Source organism: Populus nigra, chromosome 3, assembly GCF_951802175.1.
Source record: "Populus nigra chromosome 3, ddPopNigr1.1, whole genome shotgun sequence".
NCBI lineage: Eukaryota > Viridiplantae > Streptophyta > Magnoliopsida > Malpighiales > Salicaceae > Populus > Populus nigra.
Genome location: NC_084854.1, coordinates 504,067 through 519,191, shown reverse-complemented (window position 1 = coordinate 519,191; position 15,125 = coordinate 504,067). Strand labels below are relative to the sequence as shown.

The following is a 15,125-nucleotide window of genomic DNA, read 5'->3' as shown; positions in this document are numbered from 1 at the left end:
TGAAAATCAACAACTCTCTAAGGTTTCAGCTAAAGCTGATCGATCAATCGTAGGGGTTCGCGCAGCAAACGACTCGTGTCTTGGAAAAGAATCTCACCTTCTCGCCGACAACCAGCGGTCGTATATTTTCGCCTCTCTTTCTCTTATAAAAAACGAGAAATCGAACAGAGAAAGCCGAAAAAAGAGAGAATAAAATGCCAGGATTAACTTGTAACGCTTGTAATAAAGAATTCGATGATGATGCTGAACAAAAACTCCACTACAAGTCTGAATGGCACCGTTACAATCTTAAACGAAAGGTGGGTTTTTTTCTTATTCTTTTAGTGTTTTCTTTGCTTATTTGTGTTTTTGTTAATGTTTTTTATACGGGGTTTTGTTGCTTTAGAGTTTAGTTTGAGTTTATTGCATCACTGGGTTTTTGTTGTTTTTTTGAAAGAGATGCTTATAATGGTGGAAAATTTTGAGGTTTTGAGTGATAATAATTGTTCTGTTCTCGTTTTTTTTTCAGTGTTTAGAATTTTAATTGATTGTTGTTGAGTGAATGATTTGATTTTGTTTTATTTGTTGATAGCTGTAATGATGTTAAGCTAACGTAGTGGTGTGCTTTTGTGGTTTGATGGAGATTAAGCTAGTTGTTGATTATAAGAAATAACTTGGAGGTATAGCAAAAGCCATTGTGTTTGTAAATACCATTACATGACAGCCACTGTTTTTACTAATATAGTATCGGAATGAAGTGTGTAATTCATGAATTGCTTTAGTGGAAGAATCAACATTATCGTCTAGTCAGAGATTAAAATAACAGATTTTGCTTAGGGTTTCTCGGCGATTGGTGATATCAATAAGAGGACTAATGATACAGTTTTCCTTGAAAAAAATCATGAAAAGTTCTCAAATTTTTACCTTTCTCTGGGGTTCTGTTAAAATCTAGGTTGCTGGTGTTCCGGGAGTGACTGAAGCGCTGTTTGTGGCTAGACAGTCTGCAATTGCTAAAGAGAAAGAGAAGAGTGAAACCCCTATGCTTTATAGCTGTGTTCTATGCAACAAGGGATATCGAAGTTCCAAAGCTCATGATCAGCACCTTAAATCAAGGAGCCATATATTGCGAGCTTCTCAAGGAACAAACCAGGAAGAGGAGAATACTGTGATTAAACCGCTTCCTCGACGGGAGGTGAATAAGCGTGTTGTGCAAAGGGAGGCAGATGTTAGAGAAAGTGAAGAGAGTGAGGATGAGTGGGAAGAAGTTGATTCGGATGAAGAGTTGGTTGCTGAGGCCACAAAGTCTTTGACTGGTTTGAATGTAAATGAGATGGCCTCCCTTGATGATATTGTTGAGGATGGTGAAGATGATGTGTTGTTGGATCCATCATGTTGCTTCGTGTGTGATCAAGAGCATGATAACATAGAAAGCTGCATGGTTCACATGCATAAGCAGCATGGGTTCTTTATTCCTGATGTTGAGTATTTGAAGGATCCACAGGGTCTTCTTACTTATCTTGGCCTCAAGGTACTGTATTACATGCCATATTCTTTATTTGCGCAGCATATTCTTATTTTATTTTATTCTAGAAGTCATATTTACTTTTATGCTATTTTCTCCTCTCCAGGTGAAGAGGGATTTCATGTGTTTGTACTGCAATGACAAGCGTCAACCTTTCAACAGCTTGGAAGCAGTTAGGAAGCATATGGAAGCAAAAAGTCACTGCAAAGTACATTACGGTGATGGTGATGAGGATGAGGAAGCTGAGTTAGAAGACTTCTATGATTATAGCAGCAGGTTTGTAAAATGCTCAGTATTGACTGCAGTTAATTTCATATAAAACCCATTTCTTTTATCATACTTTCTGGTAATGATGCTATAATCAGAAGCAGAGTTATCTTGTTCAATACTTGGCTTTTAGTCATTTCTTTTAACTTCCATCTGTAATTTTATTTCCATATTGTGTATCCATTTTGTTTCCTGGTTGCAGCTATGTGGCTGAGGATGGTAGACAACTTGTTGCATCAGGTGACATGGCCAACACTGCTGAACTTGGTAGTGGTGGTTCAGAGCTAATTATAACCACAAAATCTGGTAATAAAGTATCATCCAAAACACTAGGTTCCCGAGAATACTTGCGCTATTATCGCCAGAAGCCACGACCATCGCATGCAAATCATATAGCCATTGCTGCTGCACTTGCGTCCAGGTATGCTTTCAATCTCTGTTTTTCAGAAAATATGATCGTGATATTGAAGAGGAAACAGTTTGAAATTAAATGAAATCGCTCTCTCTTCCCCTGTACCCAAGTAATATTAGGAATCAAATAAATTGACAGAAGCAGTGGTATGGCGTCTTAACTTTGTTCCAATTTTCAGATACCGGAGCATGGGGCTGACAACTGTCCAGTCAAGAGAGCAAATGGTGAGGATGAAAGTGATGAAGCAAGTGAGTCGATCAGCAGAGGCCATGCGGACCAAAATTAACATGAAGAATAACGTTATTTGGAACCTGCCCAAGAACGTCCCATATTAGCTCAGGGCATGTCGTCATCTTCTTGTAATTCTAGCTACTGTTGTGAGCTGCTTTCGAATTTCCAACTACTTGTTTAAGTGTTTGCTACATTGATATAGTACTCAAGTTCACAGTCTCGTTTGTTTGCTTCTTTCCCGTTTGGCCGGATTGGGAAATTAATATTTCATAATTGCAGTACTTCTTCAATTTCTTTTTTTCTGGCCAAGATACAGAGCCTACCAGTTATCTCTGGTTAATAATTGTTTTGGGAGTGGAAGATAGATAAAGGGTGCCTTCCATGGTCACTAGACATCTGCTGAATTACTGAACTTAGAAGTAGGTTCGCGGCGCAACAGCAGTCCTGTTCTTCAGGTCAAAGTTTCCAAATGTCCAGTGCGAGGGTGGAATTGAGCATCATTTTAGGGCTTACAATCCAAGGTTATTGAACCATCACCTGGAGGATATCAGCTTAGATACAAAACGTACCCCCTTTCCATGTGATGAGTTCTAGCTAAATTGTTCTTAGAGTGGACGTGTCACCTCATGTATTTTTCGGCGTCTGCTTTAAAATGAAAATTTGCCAACTGACGTGAGCAGATTTTGGAAATATTGACGTCGGCAAATGCTGCCACTGGAGTCTAGACAGCATCTTCTACCACAGAATATACTGAAGGTTTCTGTGCGGTCTTTTTCAGGAATCACAAACAGAATGATTCTAGTTTAATTGAAGATGCTATTTTTTTTTCTTGAGTGGTACTTTAATTGCACATGCAATTATTGTTAAAGAGTAATGTAAATTATTCTTGTTTAATCTTATTCTTGTTAATAACAATTATTTATCTAATTAAATTAATAAAATCAAACATAAATTAATGATAAATCTATAAAAGTTTCAGGTGTTAAAAAAAGCAATAAAAAACCATTCTCGGGATCTCAGTTTAAGTTTTTTAATTTTTAATTGAATTGGTTCTTTTACAATTTTATAACAGAAAATAACAAAGTCATTACTCAAATGACTACTGCCAAGCCAAGATAACATGCCAGAAAATATGCTTCATATCTCTGCTGGACAGGAGAAGGTGAGCTAATCCATGAGTTTGTAACAAGGACGCACTAGCAGAAAAAGAATATATACAGTTAAGATAATCAAAGTTCTATTAAGGAAATTAATAGTCAATCTCAAATTAAAAAGAAAAAAAAATCCAAAGAACAAATTTAGTCACCATATGACTACCTGGAGATGGCAAATACAAAAATTCATGTCTAACGAGCAAGTCTAGTTTGCATATACAACAAGATGAGGTCTGGATTTAACTTTTAAATGTTTGAAGACCAACACTATCTGCGGAATCCCTAACATTTTGCTTCGATCCTTTGCTTCACTTTAATTACAGCCGCTGCTAACACAATACAAGGGGTTCAGTGAGTATAATATCTTAGGTAAGCGAATAGGAGTGCACAATTGAATTTCAATGAGATGGAGGATACACCGCTATGAATATAACTGTGCACTGTTAAATTGGCAAGGATGGGCCTTTCTACAGAAAAATGAGCCTACCTGATTTCCAAGCTAAGGATCCACGAGCAAGTACATACCTAAGTGTCATAGAAGCGAGAGCGGCGTCTTCGAGAACTGTGAGATATAGAACAGTAAGTACAAAATTATAGGAAGAAAGTGTTAAAGAGTGAGCAATTGCTAGAATTTTATTCTGACAAATGAAGTGGTCAATTGAAATAAACTAGCTTTACATACATGGCATGTACCACAGATACACCTGAAACCCATTATGACCTTGTTAGAATGCTTCTAGTGCACATAGTGAAGTTTTGCACCCAGCAAGAAAACTACCCAGGACAGCAGAAACCAGTCCTATTATATTAAATAAGGTTGATTAATGTATCAGAAATGGTTGAAAAGTGCATTTATTGTGCTCTCAATTTATTTTACTTGGTGACTGTCAGATGTTCATTTGAATGCACATCCTGCAAAATCAAAGGTAACCAGAATTTCCACTTAGTTGTTGCCTACAGATTTGTATATCAGTCCCTGTATGGTAGCAAATGTGCAACGATTCTGTGCCCAATGTCCACCAAAAAAAATAATGCAAATAATCATAATGAGAAAACTTGAACTCCAGGGTTGAATTGAACATTAAAAAAAAAAAAAAACAAGATGTAAGAAAGAAGGTAGCTTTATTGACCTGCGATGACCAGAACTACCCCTGGAGGAGACGCTTGAACTTGGAAACTCATCATCAGTCTCATCTAATCTGTATTCTGCAAAGTCTACAGATGTTACAGAGCCTTCATCAGAATTTGAAGTATCATAACTTGAGTGGCGACTTCCTCTCCTTGTATCAGCTATTCTTGCCCTTCTTCTATTTCTTGAATTTCTGAAGTTATCAAATACCTGATACAAGATACAAGAAGTCCACCAGTTACCTTCATCTCCAGGGAAGTCCTCAAACTCATCTCCAGTATCATCATCTCCATACTCAATCACATAGTCTCCTAGAACAATTCCACGTGGCACTTCTGAATGTATGGTGCTCAAAACATCTATTATCTCAGATGACTGCTGAAAATTTTCCCAATCAAGCTGCCGAGCAGGGTCAATTTTTGAAGGGCGAGCATGCGGGTGTTCTATTTGAGCATGTTCATGTAGTTCAAAATATGTTCCCATGAATGTACATTGTTCTTCTGCACAACAACGCTTCTTCTCATCCAAATGTAAACGAGCCTTATCAACAACAACCCACCCTATGACTTCACCTCTACACAACGGACAAACTAGTTTGGAATTGCTATCTGCTACTGCTGGCTGAGTATTTGCTGCAGGAGTTGGATCAGATGTTGAAGGGGATGACAAACCACTTGCACTTTTAAAACGACCCAAACAATTTGAATGCAAATGGTCTGTATCACACACAAAAGGCTGGCACCCTTTATCATAAGATGAGCACTGGAGGAGTACACAATTGTGAGGAAAATCCAGGCATATAGGACAAATCACATCTTCCCAGTTGGTATTCAATTGAATATCTTCTATGTTGATAGTATTGGCAGGGTGACCTCTTAGAAAATAAGGCTCAAAGGCCATGATCAACCCCTCCAAATGACAATCTACAAGGACATTAAGAAAACTCAGAAACAGACAGCAAACTAACTGAAAAGAGGAATGTAGCAACTACTGAATATGGTTAGCTAAGCTCCTATGCAAAACACAGATATGAAAAACCACAATCTTGTATAACATGAAATGCAGAAAGCTTCACATAGAACAAAAAAGAAAAAAAAAAAACAGTTGACAGGAGTTGTGTGGAGACATGCCAAGGAAAACATGCCAGTACCAAGTTGCTTTGTCAACATTATCATTGTATCAAAGTAGCAAATCAGTAACTTGTCATCTTCACCACTTACCTTTCCACTTTCAGTAAGAAATCCCCACTTGAACCTAATAATTTCTAAATATTTTATAACTTTGAATTGAACCAAATCAACTTAATTCCTTTTTTTAGTATAACCTTCAGATGCGAAACTTAAACTCAAGAACCACTGTATTATCATCATAACAACGTCCATAAAAAATTAACGAATTCACACTCACCCTGAGACTTAAATTAAATGTTTCAAAATCAAGACTTCCTGGATAATTCCCTTTGATCAAACTAGCCATGCTTAGAAGCGAGAGCATGCATTAGCATCCACGTCAAATGGTCATCAAAATTGATCAATCAATCAACAAATCCGTACTATTCAATAACATTAAAAACCCAATAAGCCTATCAGATTCGCACATATTTTTCTCAAAATTAACAAACAGAGAAACAAATTAACCAATTCGAAATCAAGGATCAACAGCAAATAATTAAAAAATATATATTAAACTAACATTCATCAAAATCATCGTAGTAAAACAAAAAAACAACCCAAAATCAAGGATTTTCTTTCCAATAAAAAAAACTATATATAAAAACCAGCTGATCAAGTACAACTTAAAACCAATATACGTGATCAAAATAAAAACAGAAAAATTTGAAGTGTTCTAACCTTAAATAGACAGCTACTTTGGGACTGGAATGAAAAACCCAGATGGGGAAAAGACCAAAGAGATTGGAGAAGTCAGTTTCGGGAGTAGGAGTAGGTAGGCCCTCTCCTCCTCTTCTCTTCTCTTCTCTTCTCTCTTCACTTGTATCTGTCTGTGTGACTGAAAGGTAAAGTCTTTATTTTTATTTTTTTGTCGTTGCCATTTTTTTACTTCAATTTTTTTGGTTATTTTCACTAACAAGATATTGCATAAAAGGTCAAGAATCAAGATAACTCGGTGACGTTATTACCCTTTTCCATGCATTGACCATAACTTTCATGTAATAAATAATGCATGATCTTTTTTTTTTTAAAAAAAAAAAAGTCCTGGAAACAAAATCTTTGATATCCCATGCTCCTTAATTACACATTATTGCTATTTAATATTTTAAAATGAATCACAATTATTAAATTCAGTCTAATTTGAGTTATGAATTAAGTTAGATTAATCCTAATTAATCTAAAATTATAATATTTTAAAATTTTATAAAAATTAAAATAATAATATTTAATTTTTTTAATAAAAAAAAGTTAAACTGTATTTTGAAAAAATTATCTAAATGGTAGTTAATTCTCACTTGATTTTTATTAAAACTTGATATGAATAAAATCTTGAATTAATTATATTTTAAATCAACTTACTAGATTCATCTGCATTTGATTTTTATTGAAACTTGACATAAATAAAATCTTAAATTAATTATATTTTAAGTCGACTATGATTATTGCTTAAATGAAAATGTTATTTTGAAAAAGAAATTAGTACGATTTATTTTTAAAATATAAACCATAGATAAACTCAAATTGAATATAAAAAAAACTAATGAATAATTTAGCATCATTTTCGGTAAAAATCTGAAAAAAATATTTATTTTTATTTTTATTTTAAAAACCATCAAAAAGCTACTATTGGATGTCAACCCTTTAATTATTAATAATCTAACTCAATCCCTTAATTATTATTAATCTAACTCAATTATTCAATAAACAGAACCTGACTCGATCTGAATTTCATTTCAAATTATTTTAGAAATGGACTTGAATGAACTGACTTCACCTACTGATCAAACACATGCCAAGCATGCACGGCACGATTCCTTTATTTAATCCCTAGCATGAGGGAATCTCAATCTCATATTTGCTTGCATGCTCCCAAATGGCCTTCAATGGCGAAACTAGCAGCACCCACTTCATAGCACATTTGACAAGATAAATTAATTGAGGATAGTGGTCAACGCAAAACAACAAAAGAAATAGTATTGGGATGGACAAAAACTTAAATTTGACCTATGTTAATGAGAGATGCATTGAAAAGAATAAAAAAAAATTACATTACAACATAGGAGGCTGCCCTTTTTACAGATGTATAAATATTGATGCAACCCACAGACAAAATGATCCATCAAAACTCAAAGATTAAGCCCCCCTGTGTAGTTGTTACATGTGTTTTGGGAGGTTGCTCGAGAGCCTGTCGCCAGATGTGGCGAATTCTAGCAATGAGACCTCTCAAACACTGAGGTTTCTTCCTCTCATGGTTGCTAGCTATTCCTGATCCTCAATTATCCTTGTTACAATTCCGACGGCAATGGTTTTCCCTAATGTTCTCAAAAAGGCCCTTCCAAGAGCCCTGCAATTCGTGAACTCTTCCGCACAAACTGGTCCATCCAAAGCCACCTGAAATTAGTGAAATGACAAACATGAGATCAATTCACGGATGTTTCTGCATCAATGTTGACAGAGGATTTATCGTTCATGTTTTTTTTTTTCAATTCACTGCTATTTCTGTATAAAAATTGATGGAAGAAACTATCATTCTTTTTAATTCAATCCACCTCGATTATGGCACTCTGCTTTGAGGTAAGACAGCGAGGTGCCTTCTTTGACACCTTGCCGGTCTTTGGATCAAGTACTGATATTATTTTAATAACTCTTGCAGCTTCCTTTGCATGGTGTATGTGGAATTCCAACTGCACATTTGAATGATCAGATCATCACTGTAAAAGAGAGATGCTCTGGAACAAAATTAAAAAAACACACATCTTCGTAGAGACAAGCTTACTTGAGAGCCAATGACAATTGGGATTGTCAAAAAATCTAAGACGAGCACTTTCAGCTCAAAATGTTTTGCAACTGCAACAGGAAAGTCAGGATGACATAGAACACCCCCAGCCATCACATTACTTCCATCAATGCCTTGGAGACTGACAGTCACATTATCTCCTGCTCTTGCGACCGCACAAATCTGAGAGTCCCGTTCTAGGGTGCGTACTGTCCCCACATCTCCTGATGGCATAACTAAAACCTGCATTCCACCAATTAAATATGTGGTTAGAGTACCAGCACGGATAAAAAATGGCCAAAACAAAAGATAAATATAACCCCAGCAGGATAGGTATTATTAACAACATAAATTCAACCACCGGTATAAATTTTAAGCATAAGTAGGATCTGCACTTTATAATGGACATTCAGTAACCCCACATTATATTTTCAGGCTAGGGAACTAATCTTGTCCAGGAGCAAATGTCGAGACAACAAATCAGTGGCCAGTTACGGCACCAATAAAAAACAAAGGGTAAGAACAGTAAATGTGAAGATGGTTAAATTCTGGGTCATTAATGATCCAGGGACAGCCTATGATCAACTCACGAATGTCTCAACAAATTTTCCCATGTTATGCAAAAGTCAACATTTAAAAACACACACTAAGGAACAATTCTCACATAGTTGAAGCATGAACTCTCAACTCTCAAGGAGAAAATTGGGTAGCATTTCTGTAAATTTCTTCAACCTTAATCACATCCTTCCAGAGAGACAGAAAGAAAGAGGTCAGAAACATTCAAGTGAAGACCACCACAAGTTTTGGGATCTATATGTGCACATTTATTGGTACATATATTGAACCTAATTATTGAAGCCTAAGCTTAATGCAAGGAATCCAACTGCCCATAATAAGAAGCACTGGGTATGATGGGTTTCTATTAGGAAAAATGCAAGTCACCCATCCAATTGATTTCTCAATGATGAACCAAATCACTTGTTTTTCAGAAAGTCTAAAGTCAGTGTTATAACAAGAAGTAGCAACCTTAATGCATACCTTCAATCCACTCCGAAGAGCACCAGCCTCTAGTTTACCGCAGGCTGACACCTGCCCTTGTGAAGACGATTTAACTACATCACATATGGGCATGAGAAGAGGTTTTGAGAAATCTCTCTTCAGTGGCTGAAGAGAATCAATTGCATCCAACAGATAAGATCCATGGTACCTGCAATTCAGTTACCTAGATAAATTTTCAACACCCCAGAAATAATTTTAAGATGCTAGTGAGACTTTTTTATAGCTCCCATTACAGAAAATATTTCTTGTAAATAAATTGAAAGCGAACTCACCAGGATGATAATCGAACATCAGAAGGAGCTGCAACTAAATTTTGATTTTCCACTGCACTCAACGGAATCCATGACACCAAGGAATCCTTGAATCCACAAGAACGAAGAAATGTTCCAAGTTGTGTTCCAATTAAATCAAATCGGTCTTTGGAGTACTCTACTGAGTCCATTTTGTTAACTGCGACAATGATTTGGTCAACCCCAAAACTTCTAATAAGACGTGCATGTTCCTTAGTTTGCCCTTTGCTGTCCATTCCAGCTTCAAAACCCCCAATGGAGGCATCTATAACAAGGATGGCAGCATCGGCTTGTGTTGCACCAGATATCATGTTTGGGACAAAGTCTTTATGGCCTGGGGAATCAAGCACAACAACATGATATTTTTTGGAATCAAAATAAGCAACAGCGACTGTCATAGTTATTCCCCTTTCCCTTTCTTCAGGACTCTCATCCAATGCCCAAGCATAAGCGAATGACCCCTTGCCCTGTTTGAATTACCAAAAAGAACCAAAATCAAGTATTATTGTGATTGTTTTTTTATTTGAACAGCACATCCATGCAAAGAAGCAAAACCTCATTAACATCACCTGTAACTTGGCCTCCTTTTCATATTTGTGCATTTCTTTTTGGGTTATCCGTCCCGAAAGATGTAGCAGTCTACCTGAGAGTGTTGATTTGCCAGAATCAACATGGCCAACCTATAATCATTTATAGATGAAGTTTATCATTAATGCAACTGGTAACATATCCTTATTGAAGATATTAGCAACAAATTCCTGGAGTGTATGACTAAACCAAAGTTCTGACTTACAATAGCAAGATTCAGTTGTGTCAAAGCATTTTCTGATTTGTCTGGGAGCATCCATTTATCAGGTTGATATTGTGCAGATGACTTAGGCCTCTGGGCACTAGCCTTATTTGAGTTTCCAGATTTATCAGACAAAGACATGTCATTCAAATTACTTGTAAGACCAAGAGACTTGCCCCCATTTATTGAAGAACTGCTATAACCAACACTTTTATCTTTGGCCTTTGGCATCAATGAAGATGTGCTATCTGAAATTTCCTCACTTGATTGAGTGTCAACTACACCATTCTTGTTATGATTGCCCTCATCAACACCAGGCCTGCCTTTTGAAATAGAAGCAGAAGAACTATCAGAACTTTTGCAACTTCGTTGCGGAGCTCCATTCATTAAATGATTGCTGTCATCCATGTTACCTTGTTTGCCTTTTGGAATTGAGGCAGATGATTTATCTGAACTTTTAACAGTCTCAGAAATGCCAGCAGATGCATTTTGAGATCTGGAGTTAATAAGGTTGGCTGCAATAAAAAGGCAGCACAGGAACAAAGATGAAGCAATATTATATTCTGGAAAGCTCTTGAAAAGAAGCTATTTTAACTATATTGTTGTTTTGGAAAACAACAAGGAATATCATGAGTATGCATATATTACACGCACACACATGTAAGAAATATATATTATGTTTATGCATGCAAACCAACTAAGTGAATGCCAAGTCATATACTGTAGGAAATTGCAAGGCAGGTAGCATATTCTATCTTCACATGTTTCAATAGGAAATTGTTCTATCACATAAAAAATTCAAGGCCTTAAATTTGCAAGTTAGGACACATAATTTTTTATTCAGACTCAACCTTCTCTTGATTATGTGTTTACGGCAGACCATACAGTCCTGATAAGAGCAACTCAAAATAAACAGTTGAGCTATAATTTTATGCAAGTTATTTCCCTGTGGTACTCAGCCGAAAGGGGTAGGATGCTTTGAATGAATAAAATGCCAGTACCCAGATGTAGTCCACCAAACTAGATTCCTGGAAGGGAGAAATTGTAGATACTCACAATTGCACCAGGCAATGGCAGCTATACAAGCAAGATGGTACTTTTTTTTTTTTCATTCCTAACAGGATTTAATCTTTTTAGAAATCAAGGAAATAAAGTTTTTGGCACCGGACACAAAGTGAGCTATCAAAATTGAAAATAAAAGGATACCTTTAGATCCAATTTTGGAGGATCGTAACCCATTAGAAACCATGTCATCTGGAGATGGGAAATCAAACTTGAAAGGAGCTGTATAAGTAATATACGCAACATCAACATCAGTACACACACAGAAGCCACAGATCTAATGATAGTTTTGAGAAGCAAAATAGAAAAATGACCTCAAAAACAGCCATCAGCTGGATATACATATATAACAGCTTCATCCAAAAGGATTCTTAAGTTAAAGAAAATGGGTCTTTAATATCTACTGATTTCATCAATTCATCCTGTTATAAAACATGTTCAGACCTATATCAAAATGGGAGCAGTTATGGGGACTAAAAGCCTTATGGAATTCATCAAATTTTCCTTGGAAATTCCCAAGCTTTTGGAAGTTATTGCCCTCTTCTGTCACAAAATCATCATTCCGCCGCTGACCTACTACAGCCTTTTGTGGTGTCCGATGTGGCAATGATGCAAAAAGAGACTTGGCCATAATGGATACTCCAGAATCTTTGCATATAATGCCAACTGCATGAAAGAGATCTATTCTATAAACGGAGAACCAGCTTGAAAGGAAACCTAAATAACAACAGAGATGCAAGCTGACTGCATTGTGATATCAAACGAAAAATGATATCTGACTTTGTGCACTACCAAAAGCATGCCTACTATGTTAGTGTCTAATGTTATCCAGGAAGAAAAGGATAATGTGAGACAGAGCAGAAAGCAGTTAAAAAAACCAAACACAAAATTTCCTTACGTGTTCGTGTCTAAGTTATTCAAGAAGCAAGGCACAATATGAAAAGAATTAGAATGTTATGAAAAATACTTTTCCCTTATTCCTTATTACAAAGAAGAATAATGGACGGAACCAATCATAGTACTCCTATAATTAACAAAGGACACTTGCATACCTGTTCCCTTGTCATCCTTGAGTTTTCCAGGGACAGAACTTCGAATAACACCGCAAATATCACATGCAGACATACTCTCATCATTATCATAAGTGCAAATCGGGCAACTCCATACCCGAACCTTATCACTACTCGTTTTTTTCTTAGGCTCAGGTGCTTCAACTGTTACACAAATAAATTCCAAACAACCAGCAATTACAATATCAACAACTTGAAGAACATCAACATCATATCCCCTTCAATAAACATAAACTTATATGTACATAATCCTATATTTCTATGCACAAATTCAAAAGCTTTTTTCTATTCTTACACTCATTAAGAAAAAAAAACAAACAGAAAAACCTAATTAATTCATTAGAAAGGTTATTTGGATAATTGAAATTGTAATTCGAGAAAACCATAAATCAAATCTCTTAAAAATCCAATCTTTTTCTCAGTGATTTTCAACATACCTTTCCTATTAGTAATGCTGCCCAAAAAATAATTAATATAACGTATCTATACTAACCTTGATCTTCTACATCATAGTCATAGTCATAATCGTCGTAATCATCATAATCAAATCCGTAATTCCCTTTACGAGGCATATTAATCCTGCTAAACACAAATAAAAAAAAATTAACTCAGCATTCCAAGCAAGTTTTGATTTTGATCTGAAAAAGTGAAGAAATCACTGAAATTTTGGTTTGGTTTTCTGGGATTTTCTCGGAAACCAAACAGAGGAGAGTGGGATTGGGAGGATGAGTTGGAGAACTGGAGATTTTTAGGGTTAAAGGACTGTGACCTGTGTGAAATCGCAGTGGCAAAGCAAGCAAGCAGAGCCTAGAAGATGCTTCTTTTCTTTTCTCCTCTCCTCCTCTCTCTCTCTCTCTCTCTCTCTCTCTCTCTCTCTCTCTGTTTTTGTTTCTCACTCACCCCATCATAACATCCATATATATATTACTGGTTATGAAAGAAATTTTATTTTATAGTGGATTTCAGTTTTGTTTCAATAGATTCATCAATGTTTTACTTCTATTCTTATATATATATTTTTTAATATTACCATTTTAATTTTACAAAAAAAATCAATATTATCCCTAAAAATAAAATAACTTACTTTTTTAAATTTTGGTCTATGGATTAAATAACTTACTATTATAAGAATGATAAAAAAGTAAGAAAAAAAAATTGAGAAAAGAGAGAAAAACCAAAACTTTTAAAAGATAAAAAAACTATTTAAAAAAAAATGAAAGAAGAGAGTAAATTTTTTAAAAAATAGATATTTTTGTTTAATAATATTTGATAAAAAAAAATGTGGAGTAACTTTTAAATTTTCTTAAATGTATCATAGTGATATGGATGGTATGTTCTTAAGATTACTCAAGGAAAAAAATTAATTTTAACTGTTGTGCAAATTGAAGATAAGAAAAAAATCTATTTAACTCTGAAATTCTGTAATTCGATTCATAGTTGTCAGTTCACGTAAGCCTGTTTGGAATTGACTGAGAGTGCTGGGAAATGTTTCTGTTTCAGCTCTTTCTCAACATAATGATGAAGTTTTCCAGTTAATCTCAGCAGCCCCTTGCAAGTAATCCAAAAACTGTTTCTTGATAGGCGTTTTGCCAGGCAGGTAGTGTCCAAATACATAACTCCATTGTAGTACTTGCCTGTCTACAATAGAGAGCTAGAAGGCTGAGGAGGGAGCTAGGAAACAGCCGTGGAAACAGGGCAGAAGCTGCTGGCAGCAGGGTCGGTGCAGAATCCTTGCAGGGGAGGATTTGCAGCACCTGTAAGTCGGCAACCAAGGAGAGATTTCTTGCGGCAACTGGACTGGAAGAAAGAGTAACAATCCCACAAGGAAAGGGAGACGGAAAGTCTATACCAAAAAAAAAAAAGGGCTTATACGCGGCAGATACAGCCTTTAAATTCAGCAACTCAAACTGGCAGAAATAGATCTGTGAGTTGAGGAGTTCGGCCATAAAGTCAGCAACTCAACCTGGCAGAAACAGGTCTGTGAGTTGAGGAGTTTGGAGTTCTGACTTGAATTCTGAGTTATAATTTATTACAACTATCTTAGATTATATTAGGATTTTCTTTACCAGTTATTTTCCATTGAGTAGAATACAAGACCATACAAGTAGCCAAAGAGGTAAGAATAAAATATCAAACAACACCTTTTCTGAATCTTAACATCAAAGCTGCTTCCATTTCCACCGGAAAACTCAATAGCATACTTGCAGTCTCGACC

At 35.8% G+C, this 15,125-nt stretch overlaps 3 protein-coding genes across 13 annotated transcripts; 1 reads left to right on the top strand and 2 right to left on the bottom strand.

Annotated features, from left to right (window-relative positions):
- The first annotated feature begins 13 nt into the window (after positions 1-13).
- On the top strand, positions 14-2,701 carry LOC133690013 (cytoplasmic 60S subunit biogenesis factor REI1 homolog 1-like). Its single transcript, XM_062110152.1, has 5 exons — positions 14-299; positions 932-1,507; positions 1,608-1,777; positions 1,971-2,189; positions 2,359-2,701. Exons 1-5 carry the CDS (start codon positions 195-197, stop codon positions 2,513-2,515), a joined length of 1,227 nt encoding a protein of 408 aa, XP_061966136.1. The 5' UTR covers positions 14-194; the 3' UTR covers positions 2,516-2,701.
- A 925-nt stretch (positions 2,702-3,626) lies between these two features.
- Positions 3,627-6,761, bottom strand: LOC133687935 (uncharacterized). Of its 4 annotated transcripts, none has more exons than XM_062107289.1 (5): positions 6,545-6,761; positions 4,937-5,617; positions 4,696-4,771; positions 4,091-4,127; positions 3,627-3,891 (listed from the first exon to the last, which is right to left on the bottom strand). In XM_062107289.1, exons 2-4 carry the CDS (start codon positions 5,592-5,594, stop codon positions 4,091-4,093), a joined length of 771 nt encoding a protein of 256 aa, XP_061963273.1. In that variant the 5' UTR covers positions 5,595-5,617; positions 6,545-6,761; the 3' UTR covers positions 3,627-3,891. The 4 variants fall into 4 exon arrangements, with proteins under 4 accessions (XP_061963273.1, XP_061963272.1, XP_061963271.1 ...); XM_062107288.1 differs by having other exon boundaries at positions 4,053-4,127; positions 6,545-6,760; XM_062107287.1 differs by having other exon boundaries at positions 4,696-5,617; positions 6,545-6,760.
- A 1,095-nt stretch (positions 6,762-7,856) lies between these two features.
- Positions 7,857-13,867, bottom strand: LOC133689898 (uncharacterized). Of its 8 annotated transcripts, none has more exons than XM_062109997.1 (14): positions 13,780-13,867; positions 13,680-13,738; positions 13,404-13,489; positions 12,893-13,054; positions 12,285-12,506; positions 11,985-12,062; positions 11,192-11,293; positions 10,782-11,101; positions 10,558-10,668; positions 9,971-10,455; positions 9,666-9,846; positions 8,640-8,882; positions 8,413-8,547; positions 7,857-8,254 (listed from the first exon to the last, which is right to left on the bottom strand). In XM_062109997.1, the coding sequence occupies exons 3-14, from the start codon at positions 13,480-13,482 to the stop codon at positions 8,123-8,125; spliced, it is 2,250 nt and encodes a 749-aa protein (XP_061965981.1). In that variant the 5' UTR covers positions 13,483-13,489; positions 13,680-13,738; positions 13,780-13,867; the 3' UTR covers positions 7,857-8,122. The 8 variants fall into 8 exon arrangements, with proteins under 8 accessions (XP_061965981.1, XP_061965983.1, XP_061965980.1 ...); XM_062109999.1 differs by having other exon boundaries at positions 13,404-13,492; positions 13,780-13,813; XM_062109996.1 differs by having other exon boundaries at positions 13,680-13,832.
- Between the last annotated feature and the right edge of the window lie 1,258 nt (positions 13,868-15,125).